The 23,583-nt window shown below is 41.3% G+C and overlaps 1 protein-coding gene across 1 annotated transcript; it reads right to left on the reverse strand.

The window, feature by feature from the left end:
- Window positions 1–10,918: 10,918 nt before the first annotated feature.
- On the reverse strand, window positions 10,919–13,362 carry cited2 (Cbp/p300-interacting transactivator, with Glu/Asp-rich carboxy-terminal domain, 2). The gene is made up of 2 exons (XM_023797088.2): window positions 13,206–13,362; window positions 10,919–12,774 (listed from the first exon to the last, which is right to left on the reverse strand). Exon 2 carries the CDS (start codon window positions 12,762–12,764, stop codon window positions 12,066–12,068), a length of 699 nt encoding a protein of 232 aa, XP_023652856.1. The 5' UTR covers window positions 12,765–12,774; window positions 13,206–13,362; the 3' UTR covers window positions 10,919–12,065.
- Between the last annotated feature and the right edge of the window lie 10,221 nt (window positions 13,363–23,583).

The following is a 23,583-nucleotide window of genomic DNA, read 5'->3' on the forward strand; positions in this document are numbered from 1 at the left end:
CTTAAAAATAACAATATGGGCCCTTTCATAATACACTGAAACAATTAACAAATAAAAATGCATTTAAATGTCTTTAATTAATTAGATGACCCTGGATTTAATTGATGAGCTTCAGGAAGAGGTCTTTGTCGCGTCTATTTTCTTCCTCCACATAACCTCAAGGTATTTCTTTTAATAGCCCTCCCTTGTGTCGCCCCGTCCGCTTTGACAGGTGTACAGATCTGAGATGACTGCGAGTGCGGGAATAATTCCGAGGCACACTAACTTCCAAGCGGATGCCCCGCCCTCTCCGTCGATCGCAGCAGGGTGTCGGATGAGAGGGAGCCCGGGTTCGGCGGATCATTCGTCAGGCGTGCCGATGAAGAGTCACCCGCCTTCGTTCCTAAATCCCTCTCTCAGGAGACGGAGCGTCTGACACTAAGGCTAATTCAAATGCGGTAGCTGATGGTGATAACACGGCAGATCCCAAATCACTCACTGTGGTTATTCAGCCTGCCGTTTATAATTCCCAGTGGATCTTAAAACATATGAATTTAAATACGACCCCACATCCCCCCCCAAAAAAAACAAAAAAAATGATATACGTACATACGCACACACAAAAACATACTGCTGGATGCATTGCAGCTCAAACAAAGGTAATGAAATTCATGGTAAGCTATTACCCCTCAGTCTAGCTGTGTGACTTACCAGTATGAACCTAATAAATGAGGCCTTAGCAACAAGATATTGTTTTGAAAGACAGTCCTGGACTGTAAAAAATATACTGACACAATCTAAGCCTGAGAGGTTCTTTAATCTTGTCAGATGACATATCTAACAGTGTCTCCAGTAGTGGTCTGACAGAACGACAATCCAGAATGGCTCCCAAGCTGCAGGGAAGCTGCCCTAAATTACTATCAGACAAACAACACTCCTTGGCACTTACTGTACTCTGCCGGGAAACTTGCTGGAATAAGATAATAAGGACAAGGAGGAGAAGAGTGGGGAAATGGCGCTGTGGTAGCATTCATTATGCTCACGCACCGGGCTGCCAGTTCACCTCATATACAAATGAAATGTGACCTTCACCCCGAGCCACGCGCATATCATCATGTCTAGAACCTTGGGTACGGGGTGGGAACGCCTCGCCTCCGTGCCCGTTTATTTTCATTAGCCGATGCCGGGAAAGATGCGAGACGTTTTAGCCGATACAAGGAGATCAGGGAAGGATTTGTTGGCGTCCATGGCAAAGGTCTGCGAGGTGTGTGGAGACTTTGGCATCAATATTACTCTTTTTTTTCTTTATTATGACCTCATCACTACCATGATTAAATCCGACCTTGATACTGGACAAGCGAATAGCCAAGTGGAAGGTACACAGCCCCAAAGGTCGCTTCTCCTTCCATACTAAGGTCCTCTTTGGCTATCTCACCGGGGACACCCTTGACATTTCATCAAAGGTCTTCCACTACCTGCTTGCACTGCTTCAGATTGGTTATACTGGTAATTAGCAATTTCTAGAGGCTAATCTGAGTTTACATGCACAGCACTGCACCAGCTGCTTCTACTTGGGTGTGTTATGTAAGTCACCTTGCCTCGACAGCCCAGCTTACTGAAACACTGCCGTTCATCTATCATTACTGAAGCCTGTCGCTGTGATATTAGGCATCTTTTTGCAACACTAAACACTGTAATATCATGCTCTAGTTGTGTACAGCATCTCCCTGCATAAATAAGTAAAAATAACATGCTTATTTGTCGGTTAGTGTCGTTACCCTGCAGTTTCCCAGCATTCCATTCTTCCCTAATACTTCCACTTTATTTGTTTATATATTATTGCATTTTGTTTTTAGCTTTTCGTCCAGATGTTCCCTTTGATTATCTTGTTTGTTTTTTACTGGGCGCAGTGGTTATATCAGATGTGCTGTGGTGACAGTAAGAGTGGAACGGCTGCTGTCAGTGTTTTATCACGTTCTGCATCGTGCAAAGCCTGATTTACTCTAGATTCCATCTTTCGTAATGCATTATGTTCTTACAACCCCTCTGCATTTGTTTTGCTTTGAACTATATATGAATAATGGTATATTTCATCACTATCATGTGTATTAATTCAATTACTTCCCAAGACCAGCTAGGGGCCAAAAATGTGGGATTTTATTGACTAATGGGGGAGGAGAGTTAGGAATATCCTCATGCTTAAATGTAGCTTTTACTAAGAAAACAGGAGTCAGACACTGTTTTAGCATCTCCCCTGACTGTCAGCGGCTGCTCACTAAGGATCGACGCTCCTCACTGTCCGGCCCCATCTCTTACTACCTATTTTACTGAGCTTTTTGGTATTAATGTTTCCAAAATACAGCTTCAAAGACAACAAAGGACTCCATAGCCCAAAGCCTTACATAAATCATTTTATTCATTGTACTCAAGTGCATTTTCAGCAATCTCATTCAGTTATTAAAGGATTCTTCCGCTTTTCAAAAGAAACATTTATAATCCGTCATATGTTTTGATGGGACACTCTGTCACGATCGACACAATTTCTGTTCTTTATACTACAGAAGGTCATCCTTATTCTTTACATTATTCCTGACATTGTGCAGTAAAACTCCTTGAGGAAGAGAATTAAAAAGTGATCTGAAAAAAAAAAACTTCTCAGCCACTAGATGGTATTTGCATATAGTTATATGCTGTTGCCCAATGTCGCACATCAAATGGGCAATCAAATGTGACGAAAGAAAGACAGTGGACTCTGAGTAAGACGATAGGAAGGTCTTCACGTGTCCTTTTCTCTGATGGCTGACATCTTGCTTGACGTCACACGCTACTGCTGGATTTATCAACATTCTTTGTCCAGCATATTTTGATAATATTGGACTCCAGCATCATAAAATAAAGAATTTCCAGAATTCCCCCCCTGGGACCAATAAAATCCATATTAAACCTAAACTTGAGTTACACTCTGATTTTCTTACATGGATGAACACCTCACCCCCTTGTAACACTTGTGTAAATGTTTAATTCCTGCTCCTGAGTTTCATGTAGTCGCCAAGTACCCCAAAGTATTGATATAACTTCAACCCCAAACCTCTTATTCAGAATTCATTCATTTTCAGAATATCTGCGACACCCATAACACAGAACACATAAAGGTAGAGATATTCAACATGCAGTACAATAAACAATCATTTTTTAAAACTGCCCTTTTGTTGATGGCTCTATCGATCCCTAGACCTTTTCATCTGCTTCTTGATGCCCACTTTTTGTCGTCGTCCCCCTTCCCCCCCCCCCCCCCCCCCCGAATTTATACTTCACAGACACACTCCATTCATTTGTGATCTCATCTATGTCAAATATGGTCTAATTCTATTTGGGCTGAATCAGATGCTACTTGCTGTGACTAGTAATTTTGCCACATAAAAACCACAAGCTCCTAAATGTTTTTTTTTTTAAATGCAAGCACAGTGATACGCTCTGTTTGTAATTTGACTTGTCATGCTGAGGTATATTTTTCCTGGCACAGTCTTTCTGAACCCATGCCAGAGCCTTGTGAGAATGGTTAATTAAGCCACACCGAAGGAGTGCTCCCTAACAAATATGTCAAGAGAAATGAGTCGCTGAAGTTTTTAATCTATACCATCATTATTGTTTAAGTGATTGTGTCTGAAGGATAATAGCTTTGTGAAATTCTGATAGACATTTCATGATTCCTGAAAAGCATTTCCCTAATTATCCTCTGATGCTGACGTTTGATCTTAATTTTCTTGAGCTTGACATATACATCAAATTAAATGCGTTTTCTCCAATATTGCTGCAGTCTTTGCACAATACCTCCATTTCCATTGTTATTATGTTCTTTTTCCGTTCACAGTTTTAGTCTAATTCTGTGTCAGACCTGTCTGTCCACAACTTCCCTCCTGTCACAGCAAAGACAGCAGCTGACACATGCTTTTCTAATTCTGCTCACTTCCCAGCAGACACAGTGCAGGAGAGCTCTGCACTGATTGCAGGAGCTCCGGATCTCCCAGTATTTTATTGTTAGTGGAGACATACCCTGGCCAATTTAAACCCTCCGCCCTATGGCTGAATGATATCAGGTTTTTTTTTCCCACCACTGTGTCTTCCTGGTATAAATAACATGGCCCAGATTGTAATCAGGCCTAGTCTTCTGCCAGACACAGTGATTCGACTGGCAGAATCACCGAGGAGACTCCTATTTTCTTCTCACTTGTAAACTCCGGTAAACCTTTATTCAGTCCTTGGCATCATAAGCTTTTGACAGTTGTTCAGAAGCGTGCTCACAGTAAAACATATCTTCGTAATGTGACAACGTTAAATGAATTTAAGTCGGGAAAGGCACTTGGAATAGAATTTCACAAGGAAAAACAAAGTGGCATAGGACAGATTCGTATTTTGCACACAAAAAGATGGCACCCGGCAGCTTCCTTTGGCTGCATGTCTTCGCGGCGTTTGCCGTCTGAATGACACAGGCTAGGCTTCCTGGGTGGTGAAGCAGAAGACTCTTTTGGAACTCAGTGAATCTGCTCTCAAAACAGCAACCACAACACAGACAAGCTATGAGCTTCACACAGTGTTTTTTGATTTTATTTGTTTATTCCTCTGTGGCAGCACATGATCCTCTGGGTCAGCCTCAGCATGGCGTGTCCCCGGCGCTGACATATCTACACACGGGGAAGATGGACACCATATATATAGGAAGATCGGCTTTGGTAAGTTGAGTCCTCAACGGTTTTTTTCATTGTTCCCAATCTCACACTATTAACTAGTTATTAATTTGTTTGTTCAATCATACATTCATTCATTGTTTTTCCAGTTACATGGACTGTGATTTGTTTACTAACTTCTCTCAAATTATTCAAGCAGCCCTTGCCGAAATGTCTTTCGGCCATGTTTTGATTGGCACACTATAAGATAACATCACCGTTAAAGATTGCCGTGCTGATAAAATTAAAAGGTCTAACGTGTGGAGACACAGCCCTTTTCTGGCGTGACATCAGAATTAGTCACAGGAGATGGCTTTTCCTGCAACACTTTCCGGGGTCCTGGCTAAACAGAAGAAAAGTTAATTCCCTCCAGTGCTGTTGGTTCTCTGTACCTTTAATGACCTGTGAACTGCTTGCTCATTCTTCAATCACTGCTGTGAGCTTCTGCTATTTGACGTAAGCCTTAAACAATACGAAATCCAAACAGCAGCGCGTGTGCCTTATTCATCTTTTATGACGCGCTCTGAGTAGGGAAGATTAGGTGAGTGTGAACTCTGCAGTGGTCTGCATCTGCAATTACTTGCTGCGGGAATGCATTAGACGTATCAGACAATTGTTTAGTAGGCACTTTTATTTGGAGCAATTTGCATAGCATGCAATTGCGCACCTCACCTGTTTAGGTGACAGTATAGAAACGTAGACTGCCATTTGAGCATTAAACTCTTGATTGCCTTCACATTACTTGGTGCACCTCAGACAATAATACCACAAATTCAAATCCTTATAGTTACACATAGCACTTGTGCCGAATCGAGAGCTACGAGTCAAAAATCACATGCAAAAGAGATACAGTTCATAAAGATGGTTCTTTGACTGCAATTTAAAAGGGTCTTTTAATTTCATTTGATGATGCTGGAGCCTAACATTCAGTTCAGTATTAATTGCAGCTGCTATCTCTGAGAAATGTAATTTCTCTCACTGCAAATTACAACGTTACATTTCCCCTCATTCTAATTCATCGGAGACCTAGTCTTGTCTCAGTTATAAAGCGAGAGCTCTTTTAAGGACAGAAAATCCCCAACGACAATATGTTGAGATTAATTCTCCCAATTTTTAATATATGGCAAAAATCACATTTGGAGCCCACTGACCTTTACAGTAACTTTCATTTATTCATTTAGCCAGTGTTTAAAATTAATAAAAAGTGGTATTTCTGCAGCAAATGCAAAATCATCTTGAAATTAATAAATGAATGCAGTAAAAAGCTGGCTGGGCTGAGATCTCTTGGAATTCTCGTCACACAACACGCTCTTGTTGTGATCTTACAAACGTCGGCCACGCTGGACGCGTAATCCCTCTGCTTCCACCTCAGCTCCCCGTAATCCCGTAATAATTGCTCTAAGTGCAGCAGGTAGCATAGTACCGGTTCTTTCGGAAGCCAGGCATGGTCCTACTGAATTATCTTTCCTTAGGGCACTTAAGCTGATTGCTCCATAAATGTGTAAACTTGTGAAAGTTACTTCTGGGAACAAGCTGTTGTTGCGATTACAGTGAGGTATTATTTAACGCTGGTGATATAAGGGTCAGTAACAATTTAGATATCACTGTAATACAAACAATTATGTGGAAAAAGACAGTGGTTAAGAAACATAACACTTATAAACAAAAGTAACCTTGCGTGTTGACCTGGTTAATGGGCATCAGACATTCCATCTGGCGATATCAAACAGGCCAGATATCCTGCTTCTTGCTTTGCAAGGTAATAGCTGTAGACAGTCATGTTTGCACAGCAATAGTTGACATTAATACAGCATAATTGTGTCAATAGGATTCAAATTTGCTCCCACACTGTGTCTTGCAGACAATGGCAGCCAGATAGCTAACCACGACCCCCAAATGAATCTGTCAACGGCGGAGGGCCTTCGTACCACAGCCGATCCTTAAACCTGTCGTGAGATCACCGTCACACTGGACATCCTGACGAAAGTGTCATCGATAACTGTGGAGGATAACTTTGGAGCCACTGTTTATGAAATCCCTTCCCTCTCCCAGCACATAACTGGCGTACCCTGAAGATGCAGCTGCCCAGCACACAAACTGATGGCTGAGGCTATGCCTCGGAACACCTAGAACCAGGCCTACAATCGTGGCTGCGCGACTCAATGCTACAACCCTGCATTGCATTCAAGACATTAACACTGCACATCTCTCATTCACCGAGACCTCCAGATCCTTATATACCCATTAAACTCACAGTGCTTCTTTACAGAAACACGAAGAATGTTCTAGGTCTGGAAGCCAGAAAATGAAATTTCCCACCCTTGGCACATGTATCCAAACAAGCTTCCTATCACTCTTAGTGTTTCTGTATCCCTCAACTTTATGTGTAAGTTTAAGGTAGTTTCTGCAGTCTTGGACTTCATTCAGTGTCACCTCTTCATTTGTATTCTTTAATGCCCTTGGTGCATAAATAAACATTTTAAGTAATGCTGCTGATTTTACAAAGACGTTGATATACTTAGATTAGTGCACTATGTTTTGTATAAAGGGAAGGGCACTACAAGTATTGTATTCATGTATGAAATAACACCACATACAAATTACTGACTACTTGGTAGTGTTGATTTCCTTTGTTGTCTAATCTATTTATAATACTATGTACTGGCTTGCAAGTTGTTTTGGGCAAAAGTGCATGACAAATAAATAAATTCAAATGTAAAATATGAGAGTCCTTCAATCAATTCTAGGGTATAATGAAGACAAATGGGCCTTTTAATTGCTTACTCATCTCCTACTGGTAGGACGGCACCTAATTGATCTCTGAATTGCCACCATGAATCGCCAGTTTCATTCATGTAATGGGAATTGAATGCCACCAATCTGCATCTATTCGCATGGAAGCCGTTAACAGCAGAGGGCCCATTGCCGTGGACAATGTCAATGACATCCAGAGAAGAGGCTTTCGGTCTCATTGATGGCTGAGCAGCACTGAATACAGTTGATAAGAACATTTTTTCACCCACAGGAACAAAACTCCCTGCTTCACTGTTCAGTGTTAAAAGCACAGAAAGAAATAATTATGAAACCAATAGACAAATGCCACAATCAAAACCATTAAGAATGTATCAGTGTTGTGAGACTAATTTAGCTTAAAACCAAGTGCAACAAACCCTGCAATTACAATTGGACATACCATAATAAAGACTGGTGATGCTTTGTGACTATATATAAGTAACAGTCAAAGCTATTTTTCATGTCTGTGTATTACGGGGCATTCACAAAATGTTTAGCAAGAGACTGACACAATGTTAACAAATAAGCATGCTAAATGATCATGAGACAAATTGCAAGAACTGAGTGTTAGTAATCCATCCGAAAATGTGTTTAAAATTTGCACCAGTCACTTAAATGGCCAATGTAGTATTTTTTAAAAGGGGAAGAACAGAAATAATGGCAACACTTTATACTTATACAAATAAGGTAAGGCAGATACTCAGTCACGACTCGAGAAAATAATGAACTGATATAGTTGCTGCATGAAATACCTGAACCGTCATGATTGATAAATGATCGACAAATATGGGATCAGTATGTAACTAACACTTAGTTACTGCATAATTACTGCATTAAGTAAACGTTTACAACTACATTTTTTTGTTCCCCCTCAAGTACAATGTTACCAAAATAGCTGTAAAATAAAGTAACGTTATGCGTAAACGGGTTTTGCACCAGGCAAGAAGCGCATGCATTTTAATAAATGTTACACTTTACTGTGATTAGGCATGCAATGTCCGAAAAGTAAAGTAGACTTTTAAAAGGTACATGAAGTCTGACCAGCTAGGTAGCCAGAGAACATTTATAGTATTTTTATAGGCAGCAAGTTTGAGGAAGCTACTTCAAATAGCAGTTGATATTGCAACATCGGGGGTGACTTTCAAAACAGCTCACAACGAACAACAAGTATTAGTTATCAGTCATATAGGGGAGGGGGCAAAGCTGCAATATATTTTAATCACGTATATTTTTACATTTGTTTGCATCAAACGCATAGGGTTATTTTAAAAATACACAGAATCCGCATTTCTATCTCTCAGAAACGAAACGCACCATCCTAATTAATGCGACAAAGCACTAAAATTCATATTTACATAACAGTGCGTTCAGGAAGAAGTTAAATCCGGAATTAAAGGGAAGCGACCCTTGGTCCCAAAAAATGGGTCCCCGTGGGACCCCCTGAATTATCCTAAATTTTACATGAATCATTGTTTTAATGAGAAGGTAACTAATAGTGTATTTGACTTCCAGATGCACCCTGGGAAATGTATAACACTGCAAGAAGAAGCAAACGCAAGAGCTTTAAAAGCACATTTTAGACTAACCAAGAAAATTAAGATACTCTTTATAATTTGAATCTGTTTTAGAGTGTTAAATTAGTGTATTAGAGATCAGCCATAAGCAGATATAACCGTGAGCATGTAACGGTGGTTATTGTTGGCATTCTGAAGAATATCACGATTTCCTACGTTTCTGCAGTAAGGCAGATTATCCTGCTTCTTCTGCTGCTGGAGACAATAGATCTGCATAAGTGTCCAGCTCCAATCACAAGCTGATGACTTCAGCAGCTTCTGCGGAGATATCGGCACGCTCCCCATCCTTTTAGCCTCTCAGTTCTCTCGGCGTAAAGGCCGACAGGCTTGTCAAGGATACAGCTACAAATGCTAGGGAAATGGCATGGTCACTCCGTGGCGTTGTCGCGTCCCTCTGCCATACAGGATCCATCACACTTCCTAAGACACTGCAAGAGGGTCGAGTCAAATGTCACAATCATTAGAGATCTCCACTATAACCGTAGGATCCATTCTATCATCAAAAAATAAGCTCACCATACACAAACAGAGACATAAAACAAAGCCTGAACAAGTATACAATCACCGACCACCTTTCTTATTAAGTCTTATTAAGTGCTTGTTAATCAATTTGTCCCTACAAACAGTGAAACGTTTGGCTGCAAGTAGATACATACAGCATCCCTATACAGGGACAAAAGGGTCACTTAGCTTGTGGCCAAGCATTAGAGCAGCTAAAGCACCTGATCTAAGTGATTCTGAACTTGCTGTGATGGTCGGTACCAGACACAGTGGTCTCGGTACGTTAGAAATAGCCACCTTCCCGGGACTTCCATGCACTACAGTGTCTAGGGTCCACAGGGAAAGGTGGAATTAAAAAAAAAAAAAAAAATCCACTCAGGAGCATTTCTGCAGCTGAAAACACCTTAATGAGAGGTCAGAGAAGAATGACCAGACTCCTTAAAGCTAACAGGAAGGCCACAAGTGCGAAAACAACAGCTCAGAACGACAGCGGTGTGTAGAAAGGCAGCTCTGAACGCACGTCTCACCTTCCCCTTGACATAAGGGGGTCGTGCCTGCTGAGAGTACTGTATATGTACAGACAAGAACTCTTTGTTAAGAACATCAGTCACACAGGCAAGTCATACTCAGATCAAACTCAAGGTCTCATCTGTGGGGGACTGAGATACCTGACTGCTAAACAGCACATATTGTGCCCCCACATACATAAACCCCTAAGTGCTGATGTCATGTCACATTTAACATGACAGCATGTATACCAGACCTGGACAGAAATCCTCTTACAGGTGCAATGAAGCTGAATCAAAGGATGCAGAATCACCTACAGTTCTAAGTGGCATTCTTAGTATGGAACCTGGGGCCAGTGCCGATTTCCATCAGGCCTTTTCCTTAATACTCTTAATTCGAAATTAAATAAATGAAGCCCAGTTTTTTTGGGTAACCAAACCGATTATAAAACTTGTCTGTTAAAAACACCATAGCACTACCAAAGGTTACAAGATAAGAGACCCCCCCCCCCCCCAACCAAAGGATATGCATATTTTATACTTGATAAATCTGAAACTTGATTTATAATCAGGGACCCTGAAATACCAAGACGTGCTATAAACAAGGTGTGAGGTTCATCAAAAATAGAATTGCCCATAGCTCAGATGACATTTTTACACCTTAAGTGCATGCATTTCAATACAGTATAAATGTGAGAATTGCAGCAGGGAGGCCGGGAGGCCACAACAGACCAAAGTGAAAACGGCTTGGGGACAGACAGCATATTCTTAGGCCGGCTGTGTCACAACAGAGACGTAAACTGAAAGAAAAAAAAAAAAAACAGCACATCGCATAACCATCTGTGACGCATTTCAGCAGCCTTTATTAATGTTTGCAAATTAAAATATAATAAATTAAATATTTTCTTCTAAAAATGTACAAAAATACTGTCAAACTTTCCTAGAAAGCCTCAGCACAGTAGTATTGCCATGTATCGCATAAACTAAAGAAGCACAGTGGTGTAAAATCTGAAAACCAAAAAGGAAGAAACTTCTGCGGATTTTGGCTTTTATGAGTAGTAGATGTCCCATGCCATTTTATTGTCTGTACATAAAATCGCCAGGGGAGGATCAGGAAGGAGTGGCCCCGCCCATAGCCATTCCCCCTGATAAAGCGAGATCTAAACACATTCTACTCTCCCCTCCCTAAACGTCTGCAAATGTGATTCCCTTAAAAAAAAGTTAATCTCGACACATTTCCGAAATAACCTCAAGACTCGTTTCACTGACATGAGTAACTCTAAACATCATAAACATTTCAGCAGGAGGACAAAATGAAAACATGCCGACACATCTTAAGGAGTTTTCTTCCTTGGTAATCAGACAAATCATTTAACAGCACAGATATCGGGTAAGTATATGGCCACTAAATTGTACAGTATATTATTGTCTGGAACAATTACACAGTACTTGCCTACAAGCATGTTTAATAACCACTTACAAAATTTCGAATAATGTTTTAATTTATATTAATTTAACATCTCTAATCCAAAAATGTTTAAACGATGCAGTAAAATAAATATTTGACGGAGCACAGCAGTTGTACCGTTAGCAGGGTATGTTACACAATTCAATTGTGCTTTTTTTTCCTTAACGAATTTCAAGGACCGCAAAACCAACTTAATTCTCCAAAGTTTCGCGTAATCAAGCCATGATGCATAGCATGGACTAAGAAACCATTTACTCTGAACAAAAAACAGGGAAAAAGTCCTTGCGATGGCGTACACTTCTATATGTCATACCAATCTCTCTCCATGTCGCATACGATTTACAAGAAGCACCTCTAAATCTTAGAGGGATAAAATAATCATGAATAGGTGGTAGATATCTTCCTTCTCCGCGCTGAATATGTTTTATGAAAGTGATTGAATCATAGCTACCGGATAAAAAGGGGGGAATGTTTTTAAAGTCATATGAGCAAATTAAAAATACCAGTCCTCTTGGTGGGATCAGCAGCTGACTCGGCTCGGCTGTTGTTTGCACACGAAGTCTGTCATGAAATCAAACTCGTTTTGTCCCAACCATAGTTCCGGTAGCTCCTTGATGCGGTCCAGTCCCATTTCTATGACCAAAGACATCAAGACCTCCTCGTCCAGAAAATCCGTGTCGATGACGTTGGGGGGCAGTATTGCTGCGGGCACATGATGCGCCGGCGTGGGCAGGCTGCTGAGTTTCGGGTTGTTGTCTCTGAATTGCTGTCCGTGCCCGTTAATCTGATGGCTTGCAGGATGCAGATCGGGCATGTAATGGTGATGAGAGGGTTGCGTGAGGTGGCTGTAATACGGCGTGTTCAGCTTCTGCAGCTGCATGCTGGCCGGCAGTTGTCCTTGACCGCTACCCACGTAGTGGGAGCCGTAGCGGGCGGCTTGGGGCATCGTGGCGCTCGCATGTCCTCCGTTTACATTCCCAGAGCCTATAGGATGCCGGATCCCGTGGTTTGAGTTTACATTCCCCCCTCCGTAGTGCAAATGATCGCCCATTAACCCACTGTAGCCATGCTGCTGCTGCTGCTGTTGCTGCTGCTGCTGATGGTGATGCGGGTTTGAAAACTGGCCCATTCCCATCCGACGCGCTTGTTGGTGGTGATGAAGACCATTAACAGCTTCGGGGAATCGTCCATGGTTCATAGCCATCATGCGGTCTGCCATTCCCCCCTGTCTACAAATAAACAAACAAACAATATATTTATATAAAAAAATGAAACATTAAAGTAGTTCCCACGCGTCCCGGAGAAAACTCCCGCTTGAAGACCCACGACAGTAAAAAACTATGAAAGGCGGGTTTATTTGTTCCTGTACAGATGCATAAATATGAAACAGACGCCGTATCAGCGCCTTAAGATAAATTACACGTCAACTAAGTGAAAAACCACACATCGTGTGTTAGGCAACTGTGTGAAACAAAGCAGCTTCTTAATAAAGACAATGCAACAAATGCACAAAATAACTACCAAAGCAGGTAACAATTAACCACAACTTGAGACAACTTTTATATGAAAGCGGCGACTTCCGCAAAAAAAGGAAAATTAAAACTCCTTCCCGCGATTTTGACTTCACGTGTGCGCAAAAATCAGAATTAAACCAAATTACCTCCTTGGCTAGATCTCCTGGTAGTAAAGTATCGCTGTCAGCTCCGTGAAAAAGTCCAGCAACTAAATGTAATCTGCAGTCCAGAATCGCCACTTGCATAGACCGCCGATGCTTAGAGCCTCCGCACCCTGTGCGAACATATAAAAGTGCTCAAGGCGCTTTTGGCCGGTGCTGATATACAATCATCCAGGGGCGGAGCGTCACAAAAGCCCGAGTCCGGATCCAGAATCGTGCAAAACGTGGAGCGGATTCCGTACAGCGACGCCGGAGACCATTACCTCACTGCAGCTATTTCTGTTCGTGAAGGCATCGGAGGGGAAAGAAAGAAAATCATGGAATCGCGTTTCATGGCTACAAAAGAGCAGCGCTGTGAAAAGATAAAGGGAATCTGCAATCTTTGCATTATTATATCAATATGAAAACACATATAACAAAATGAAAACACACACTCAGATTTCTAAGCAGGAATATAGAGTATATGTTATTATGTATGCATGTATATTTGTGCGTGTTTACCTCCAGAAATATATGTATGTATCTGTCTGTGTTTGTGTGTGTGTGTGTGTGCGTGTGTTTAAAGTTCCCGCTGCTTAACGTGATATATTCCACATTTCCATTACAGCCGCAGAAAAGCTGCCTAACGTGATTTATTCACCGCCTGACAAAGTGCTACATCTGTGATCCGATGTGACTGCGGCCGTGGTCGTATTTGCTTGACGGAGGTTCCGGAGCGGCGCTCCGCGTTTTGCAAAGCGCCCTGCTCCGGTTCCCAGACGTGCGCCGCTTGAGTGCCGTACGCGACTCCCAGCACACGGTCCCCAAAGACGGGACGTGAGAGGCGTCACTGCCCTGTAAACAAACCTATTCACCTCAGCCCGACCATGCCCACTGCAGCAAGCAAACACCCCCCCGCTGCGGATCCGCGGGGCTCGCTGCGTCTCAGGCCGTCTAAATATGGACCGCGCTCCAAATTAACGCGCCCGGATTGGAAACAAATTAGCAATGCATGAGTGCAAATACCAGGTTAAAAAAGGAAACACAACTTAATAATGTTAACGGGGTGGCCATTTGTTTTAGCATGCACTCGGTCGTCTTGGGTTACTAGACACAGAGACAAAGAATTCCAGTAGCATTGCTAATCCATGTATATAAACTAACCGAAACTATCTCTAATCCCTTTGTTCCATTATATATGTATATTTCAATGTAATTATTATGTGTATATGTACATATAATTGATTTTTGTGCATATTAGTTATGCTTTATTTGCATGTGAATTTGTATCACACATCATTATATCATATTTCTAAAATTTGGAGTTGTTGCATTTCCTGGTAAAAAAAAAAAGAAAGAAAAGGATGCAGTTTGATGTTTTAACAGGCTTATTGTTTCAGAAGCCAAACCTTTGTGTCAAAACAAATGCAGTAAGTGATGAGGAGACCCTAGTGGTAATTTAACCTACAAGACAAGAACAGTGTATTTCAAATATGCATTATAATCAAATTCCGCTGTGTGCTGACACAAAGAATGAGTTTGAAGTGGCCCGGCTCCATGTTCCTCTAGTGCCATGGAGTGTTTTGTGTGAGTTTTTGAAAAGCGACAGTGTTTTGACTGAGCGTGAAGGAGAGCTATGTGAGGACACTCGGCTGACTGAGTGGTAGATAGAAAGGCACTGCAGAAATAAATGCAAAGGAATGCTTAGACATTCTGAGCGAGCCATTCATCTGGAGAGCACTGCTGGCTGGGGGTGGGGGGCGGGGGTACTGTATAACTGCCACGTTAAAAGTCTGGGGGGGGGTTGAGGGATTGTGGTGGGCAGCCCTTTTCCTTACAGGCGTGAAACTGGAAAAAAAAAAACCAAGGAAGTGGAGGGGAGCCAAAGAAAGACGAGGAAATTAGGGCACATTTACAATTTGGAAAGAATCTTCACTGCATCACTGCATCACTGCAGCACTAGTAGTGTAGAGAGTAAGACCGGAATGGGGCTGGGTGTCTGAGTGTTGGAGGGTTAGGGGTTATGCATCCTGATGTTTACTCGCCAGGCCTGACGGACGGAGATGGGGACACGCTGGAAGGTGACAGCGCTGGGCGAGCTGTAGGACACCGACGTCCTCCTTAGTATACAGGTGTCCAAGGCAGTAAAGAAACTCCAGCTACTAAAGATGGAGGGTGCAGATGTGCTTCGGCCGGTTCATCGGGTTACTCTTACTGGCTAATTTCTCTAGCATACAGATGCCATTCAGAAACTTGCTCTACAGACGCAATTGTGGTCAACCTCAGATGTCTTTGCTGGCTGATATTCAGGAAGTGCTCACTTTATAATGCTCTTGGACAAGGCTACTCTATCTAACATAGCCATTACTGTAAGAGAGCAGGTTATCTGAATAGCCCCCTATAATTAGTTAATTTAAATTATGAAGGATGTAAGATGGTTTGCTTTTTATCCTGCCTGTCATGTTCTTAGGCGGCAATTCAAGGTTGACTGACTGTACAAGATTCTGAATGAAAGGAACTGAAAAGAGGCCTTTCACATTACAATAGGCTATTTTAAAAGCTGAGTGCAGTTTTTTTTTTTGACTGCTTCATGTCTCTAATTTGTCATGGTTAATACTCACTTTCATCTTTGAGTTAATGAAAAAATAAACACATACAGGCACTACATGTCTTCTTGGATAGTAGCCGCAGGTAAAGTAATATTAAATATATACTAAAATATATCTATTCTTCTTAAGCTTAACACATGATTTCTGTTATGTCATGGCTACATTACTCCTGTTCCTCAATACTGTAATATACTGCTACTCGACTGGAAGTATTATCAAAGCCAGAGATGCATAAGCCAAACACACACACACACAGGTTTGTAATGATATCATTGTGGGGACTCTCCATTCATTTCTATGGGGAAAACTCTAATCCCAACATGACGACATTTACCCCTACCCAGCCCTAACCTTCACCATAAGTAACCAAACAAAATACGTTTTACTTTTTTGATTCCATTCACAGATGAAAAATGGTCCCCACAATGTCAAAATAACAGGTTTTTATTACATTGTGGGGAACATTTGGTCCCCACAATGTAATATAAACATAATCCACACACACACACACACACACATATTTTTCTCAGTTTTATCATTGTACAATCTATAGATGGGGGGGGGATTTTTTTAACTTGGTGTCATCATGTTAATAGTGGAATAAACAGTTACCATTATTGCATAAAATGCACTAAAGTGAGAGATGTGATAATGCAGTCTCTATGAATGGATTTATCATTGAGCACATAGCATTTGTCAAGCTGACATTAGCTGTGCACAGGATCTTTCCAGATGTTTCATTTTAATTTAGCTTTACAGTCTAAGAACCCAGGGCATCATAAATACCCTGTAGATTCTATATGTCAGAATTTAGGTCATAATGACAAGCATTTGCAGAGCATGGATTGTAACAATATAGTTCCACTGTGGATTTCACACGCTATCATACTGACAGATTTTTTTTTTTAATTCAGCGTTGACTCCAGCATTATGCATAATATAGTATTTTTTCTCCAATCTGTGCACCATCAAAACCTACCTGAAGCCATAATTGGGCTCTCAGCAATTCCGGAAAAACTACCTTGCATTTATTACTTTGTTTTACAAGAAGAGAGATGTTTTCCCATATACCCTCAGGAACAAAACAACAGGTACAGTAATTTATAACTGAAGATTGAAATATGGACAGGTCAGAGTGGCGACCCCGAGAGGGAACGTTAAAGTCCGCATCCGGCTAATAGCAAATTGGTATGCAAGACGTCACTGGTTTGGAGGGAGCCCTGGAAGGGAACATTGGGCCATTTTTTAACTTTGCACAAACAGGCTTCGTGGCTGAATTTCCTGTTTTTACATCATTCCTTTGACTTGAGTATATTTAAATTATTCATTTCAGCATAAATGGCAATAAATATGTTCTGCCCAGTAATCCTGGGGCATTTTCTAGGAAAAAAAATGTACACTAGTGGCCAGAATTGTGGAAACACTGCAGATTGCAGAACTTTATTCCAGTTGCTCCAGTTATTTATTTAATCGCCCAGCGTATGATATTTGTAAACATTCTTTGATTGTATATAAACATTACCGCCGATAATCGTGTAGTATTTTTTAAAGCCAAAAATACTAGGTGTTTCCACAATTTTGGCCACTCGTGTATATAAATGATTTCAGGCATTACTTAGTTGATTTTGCCCAAATGAAGTTCACTGTATTGCAGAGGTAATTGTATAATAAACTTGCTACATCTAAATAAATATTCACTAAACAAGTAAACTCCATCTACTTAAGCTTTCAGGAGATACCATCCTATGTACACAAGGTAATATGCTGTAATAGCTGTGAGCAGTCCCTGTGTGGTTTGGCCTAAATGATACACTTTGCTTGTGAAAGGGGATGCTTGTCTTCCATTTGATTCCTTTCTGATTAACAGATTTCCATCCTGTACTGGCTCTTATTCTGGAGTGGTCCCGTCTGCTTCTGAAGTTTCATTACGGCTCCCGAATCCAATAGGACAATGGCATTCCTCGGCTTCTTAATCTGAACGTCAGGCTCGAATCAGCCCCAGCGGGGAATCAAACTAATGAGCCCATAACCACTAAGCCATATGTCTGGAGCCTACTGCGCATCACGGCCGCGGGAAGCCTTCTGCCTGGCTCTTACGCACGCGATGTTACAAACGGGAAGGAAAGCGGCTCGCTAACTGCCCCAGGTGCAGCTCACGTTTTGCACTCTCCTCCGCCTATGAAGAGGGGAGAGCTTTCTGAAGACACAGATCGCAGACGGCACTGTCTGCTATAACGTCCAGTCGCCCTGATCAGCGCGGGCCAGCAATAAACCTGAGGGTCAGCATGATTTCATAGAACTCGAGCGCACCGTTTTATGCCTCATAGTAAATCAGTGGGCCAGGTTGGAAAGGGCTCTTTATCCTGCTATCTTTTAATCGAACCTCACAAACCAATATATGGTCTTGCCACGGATTGACTGCTACTCTATAGTTTGCGTGGCGACTCCCGCAAATGGAGCCTCTTTCCCTGACTCCTTTCTCTTTTAACTCTCTGTTCCCTTGGTTGCCCTTCGTCTTCCATTACAGCTGAGTAATACTCTTTTGGCCACTTCAAGACGGTATACGGTAACGCGTTTTCACTAAATGTGATGCTTATTTTGAACTGGGAGATGACTTATGCAGCCAACAAAAGCACCACAACAGAGAGAGTGACAGATATACAGTATGTTAATCTGTTAATCTCTCATGACATCAACGTGGAAAATAACGTAATTGGAGGAAGAGTTTAGGATCACATGTCAAACTGTAGACAGTAAGAGCAATACATTTAAAAAAACACTTCTGTCTAGACCTGCACTTATAGTCTGGTGATGTTCATGTTTGGTCTGGTTTGTCCTCCTTCTGTTAATGTCATACAAACTCACTACAGTGTCATATCAAAGCTTCAGTTTTCACCTTCAGCTTACAAATCATTACCCAAATACACTCTATTCCATAATACAGAGAAGCTCAAAGTTCATTATACGCTCCCAGGCAAAAGCTTTTGCAGACACTGAAATTTTCTACATTTGCATGCTACTCACTTAACAATTATACTCAATATTCTATGCTAACAAATAAATGTACAGTATGTTCACCATTTGAGTACCTTAATTGGTGGGAAAAACATCAAACTAACCTCCTCTAGCAGTTATAACAGTAGAGAAAATTCAAGGCATTCATCCTACATGGGACATTGAATACTGCTCTGCTTCATGGGATGAAACAATTAACTAGTGCATTTAAAGTTAAAGGACAGCCTAGAATTTGTGTGGCCATCACCACACAACCAGTTAACAGGATGTCAGACATACATTGTTACATTTCTATGTTATAAAGGAAACTTGTTTAATTTGAATTACATTTTCATTTGCTTAACAAGAACTTAAAAATCTGCAGTTTATGAAATAAATGGAAAACTGGTTAAAAACCTGTGGTGTGCAAAACTTTTCACTGGTAGTGTACATAACAGTGCATGTCTGACATCATGTTAACTGGTTGTGAGGTGACAGCATAGTCAAATTGTAGGCTGCCCTTTAACTTCAAATGCACTAAGTAACTGTAGACTGGTGAACATACCATAAATTTATTTGTTAGCAAAGAATACTTTTAGTATTTTTAGTAAATGTTAAGTGAGTAACATGCAAATGTAGAAAATCTTAGTGTGTGCAAAAACTTTTGATTGGTAGTGTACATTACCTAAAAATCTACAATTAAAAATTAGTTTTGTTTTTGTTTGATTGGGTTGTTTGACTATTCTGTGAATGCAAATATAATGCGCAGACATTTGAAACTGAAATTATGACCATTTTTATACTAGGCAAACCTTTACCTTATCTGCACACATGATCCTGATGTTCCACGTTTAGTTCCTGTTGACAGGACACAAGGGTATCAAAACAAGTTATTCATAATTCTGTGCTAGAGGCTAACAAGCCAAATGATTCTGACTCACAGCTCAAACATGTGATTTGAAAGTCCTGCCTTCTCATATATCCTCAGTACAGAATACATGAGAGTACAGGCACAAGCTTGTGAGCGTATTAGGAAATATTTTTATAAATAACTGCCTGGATGCCAGTGACACGGCTCTCTCTCCTTCTTTTGAGTGCACAAGATCCAGTGGAAGAGTTGATATTGCCGTGGCATTCTGTCTGGGGGACTGGAAAACGCTGTCACGTTGTTTGTGTTTGGGTCACGTGGGGCTGCCTCTCTTGCCGTCTCCAGCCAGCAAAACAAGCAGTGACCTCGTGACAGCGGCTCCAAAAGCCTACCTGCTGCCTGATCAGCAATCGGAGGTTAAACAGTAACTGTGAGATGGAGCGGGGGGGGGGCAAAGCCAGCACAGCACATGGAGAGTCCATGTGTTACTTATCACAGCTTTTTCCCATCAACCCCCTATCCTTCCCCCCCCCCCCAACATAGGAGCTGGTTGTTGTTGTTGTTCAGGCGGTCGCACGGTATAACAGCTGATCTCTCCGTCCTACCTGAGAAAAAATATGTGTATTTGATGCATTGAAAGCCTTAGACAATTTGCTGCCTTCTCCACTAATGAAGTTTATTGTCATCAATCAGTGATTGGCTTAGCTTAAGCAGGAGAATAGAATAGATCTTATTTACAATAAATCAAGAGTGTATGCGTATACATAGAAATTACAATAACAAGTTTTTGATTTCTGATTAATGTAGTTATAGAAATGCACTATACGTAACAGTATAATTAGATTGATCAAATGAATAATACATGTGTCATATACTATACATGTATATATATATATATATATATGTGTGTGTGTGTGTGTGTACTATATATATTATGTATTTAGTAATTGTACACTTGTGTGTGATTATGCTATTATCACAGTACTGTATATATATATATATATATATATATATGTGTGTGTGTGTGTGTGTGTGTGTGTGTGTGCACGCATGTCTGCATGTGATTCCATTGTCAACGACCCATATTGTCAAAGATCCAGAAGGTTAACAGCCTTGCTGTTACGCCCCTGTGAAGTTTAATTAACCTGAATTATTTCAGGAATACTATGCTGCCATGACTGTAAATCACTGTGGATTACACCTGATGATAAGTAATATTAAAAATCGTAATTTTTAAAGGGATCTATGCACTGAAACAGCAACATAAACCCTGTCTTTGCTTGGGATGAACTTAGTCACATGAGAATGACTTTAATGACAGGCAAAACAAAGAAAGTAGATTATAATTGAACAGGCTGAAGTTAATTCAGTGACTAAATATTCAGCATTACATGTCTATAACGAGACCTGCATCGCAGCACCGGATGTGGTTTAAACATGAGGACCACTCCATAATTGTGAGTCTCATAAATAATTAAGGTGTCATACCTTAGTGTGGAACTATGTGCATATCCGTCTGTCCACGCTTCAGATGTTGTCTGAATATACTGGGCATTTAACCATAAGGATTTTCGTTTATAAGTCTAGGAGATGAGGACAAGATAAAAATATGCTGTAGATGTTTTTTTCAAGCATCCAAAGGTTTATGAACTCCTGGGAGACAGTCGAGCAATGGGCAGGTAGCAACAGGAACTTCCAACCGGAAATCTGCATATTCACGTGCATGGAAGCACACAGAACTGAACAAGCGTTTCATAAAAAAAAAAAAAACCCATCTCCTTTAAATCTGCAAAGTTGCAAGTTACCTGGAGTAAAAACATCAACCATGTGGCTAAGTAATAACATCAGACATGCTGAGCTTAAGACGTGAGGGACAATGGACCCCCGGATTCAGAAGTGCAGGTTTCACCTGGATATTACAACGGACACCGGTCCAGGGAGGCTTTGGGCAATATAGGAGGAGATGGATGTTTTCAATGGTGTTGGGGGGTAGGGTGGGGGGGGGTGGGGGGCATAAAACTCAGCATCACGCCTAAAACGAGAAGCAGCATTAGACACAGTGTAACAGCAGTGAATTCCCTGTGAGAACATTGCGTTTGTGCAATATCCACACCACGGACACACTGATGTTTCTAAAATACTATGATTGTGGTCTTCTGAGCTTGGAAGGAAAATACAAAAAAAATAAAATAAAAAATACAGATCATGGATTGAAATTGCGTCTGTCATCAGCAACAGAGAGCTTCGCGCAGTAGCTGCAGTGCTGCTTAGGTCTGCCCAGGAAATAACGTGATAGGATTAGACGATGTTGTATTCCTCTGTGTAGCCTCCTGTTCTTTGTATTTGATTTGATTGAAAAATATTTTCACAGCGCAGATGTGAGCCACTTTATGCCTCTCTTGCTCTTTTCATGAAGCAAAGACAGAGGTCCGTATCCAAAAATACGAACAGGGGATATTTTCGGAACGACGTTATTAAGACTCATTCTTCCTGCTTGAGCAATAACGTTGTATTTTCGTCCCACATTGCAACTTCTGTCTTTGGCCATCATCTCAAATCATCCGGTCCGGTCCTACGGCCGTCATATGAGCTCTCAACAGCAGGCCGGGGTCACAGGGTCAGGAGCAATTGGAACGTGAGCACGTGACCAGAGAGCGGAGGCCCCTTTCCTCAGCAGGGAACTGGAGCAAGCTGCCTCACTAATATGTTTCATTATGCAAAGACAGGATGTTTACAGGCTCACGGGCCAATCCTGTCATAAATAAGTATAAATTAGTTTCGTTTCTGTTGTAGCGTCGCCGCGCTTTGTGTGAGGCCGTGATTTAACAGAGATTTACTTATTCGCTGAGTTCTTGGCTGCATCGACATGGCTAATCGAAAAAATGTTTGCTTGTTCTTTTTGATAATAAAAGCGAAATCTTACAATTGTGCGAATAGTGGACAAAATGGACTGTTGGTTCATTTTTTTGATTTACACGCGTACCAGCAGCATTCTGCGTTCGTTGATTAAATATTGAAATAATTGAAATAATTTATGGATTTAAATTAAAGATTGGATAACGACCCACATAAAATGTCTCGCCACGTTCTGAGAAGAAGCAAGTTGTGAGTATCCCTGTAGTCCAACAGCGAGAGCCAAGGAAACAGTTAAACGACCCAGTAAATACCCTGCAGAGGGTGAATTCCTGTTTGTTTGGCCAAGCTGTTTGCATAACAACCTGGTGAGAAATTTCCATTTGGAGTAGCGTGGTTCCAAGGTATTGAGAGGAAAGACGGCAGTCTGCGCTGGGAGCGCTGGGGGAGGGGCGAGGCTGGGGACGCATGCGGCGGATCAGGTACGAGGTCTCTCCTCTCCACCCCTCTTTGTTTATGTAAAGGCCTCCCCCTTTTGTGGGGATCAGGCAGCTAAAGACCTCGGGACTGTGTTGCGGATTCCATCACAGCCGTTCAGATTCTCGGCAGAGTTTCATAACCGTAAGGTCAATATCAACAAAGTCACATGGTGAGTCAAACTGAATCATTCCTCCTGTTCTATTCTATGTTCTGCATAATCATTGCTGTACACACACACACACACGCACACACACTCACACACGTATTCATATCTTTGTGGGGACTCCCCATTCATTTCCATGGCTATTACCCTAATCCCAGCAATGACAACCTTAACCCCCACCCAGCCCTAACCTTAACCATAAGTAATCAAACAAAACGCAAAACTTTTTGACATTTTTAGTTTTTTGATTTTTTCTTTTTCAGATTTTTGAAAAAAATGGGTTTCCCCTTGTGGGAAGTAAAAACTGGTCACCACAATGTGAAAATGACAGGTATTTCATCACATTGTGGGGACATTTGGTAATGTAATACATACATAACCCACACACACACAAACACACACGCACACTCAAACAAA

Source organism: Paramormyrops kingsleyae, chromosome 19, assembly GCF_048594095.1.
Source record: "Paramormyrops kingsleyae isolate MSU_618 chromosome 19, PKINGS_0.4, whole genome shotgun sequence".
In the NCBI taxonomy this organism is placed as follows: domain Eukaryota; kingdom Metazoa; phylum Chordata; class Actinopteri; order Osteoglossiformes; family Mormyridae; genus Paramormyrops; species Paramormyrops kingsleyae.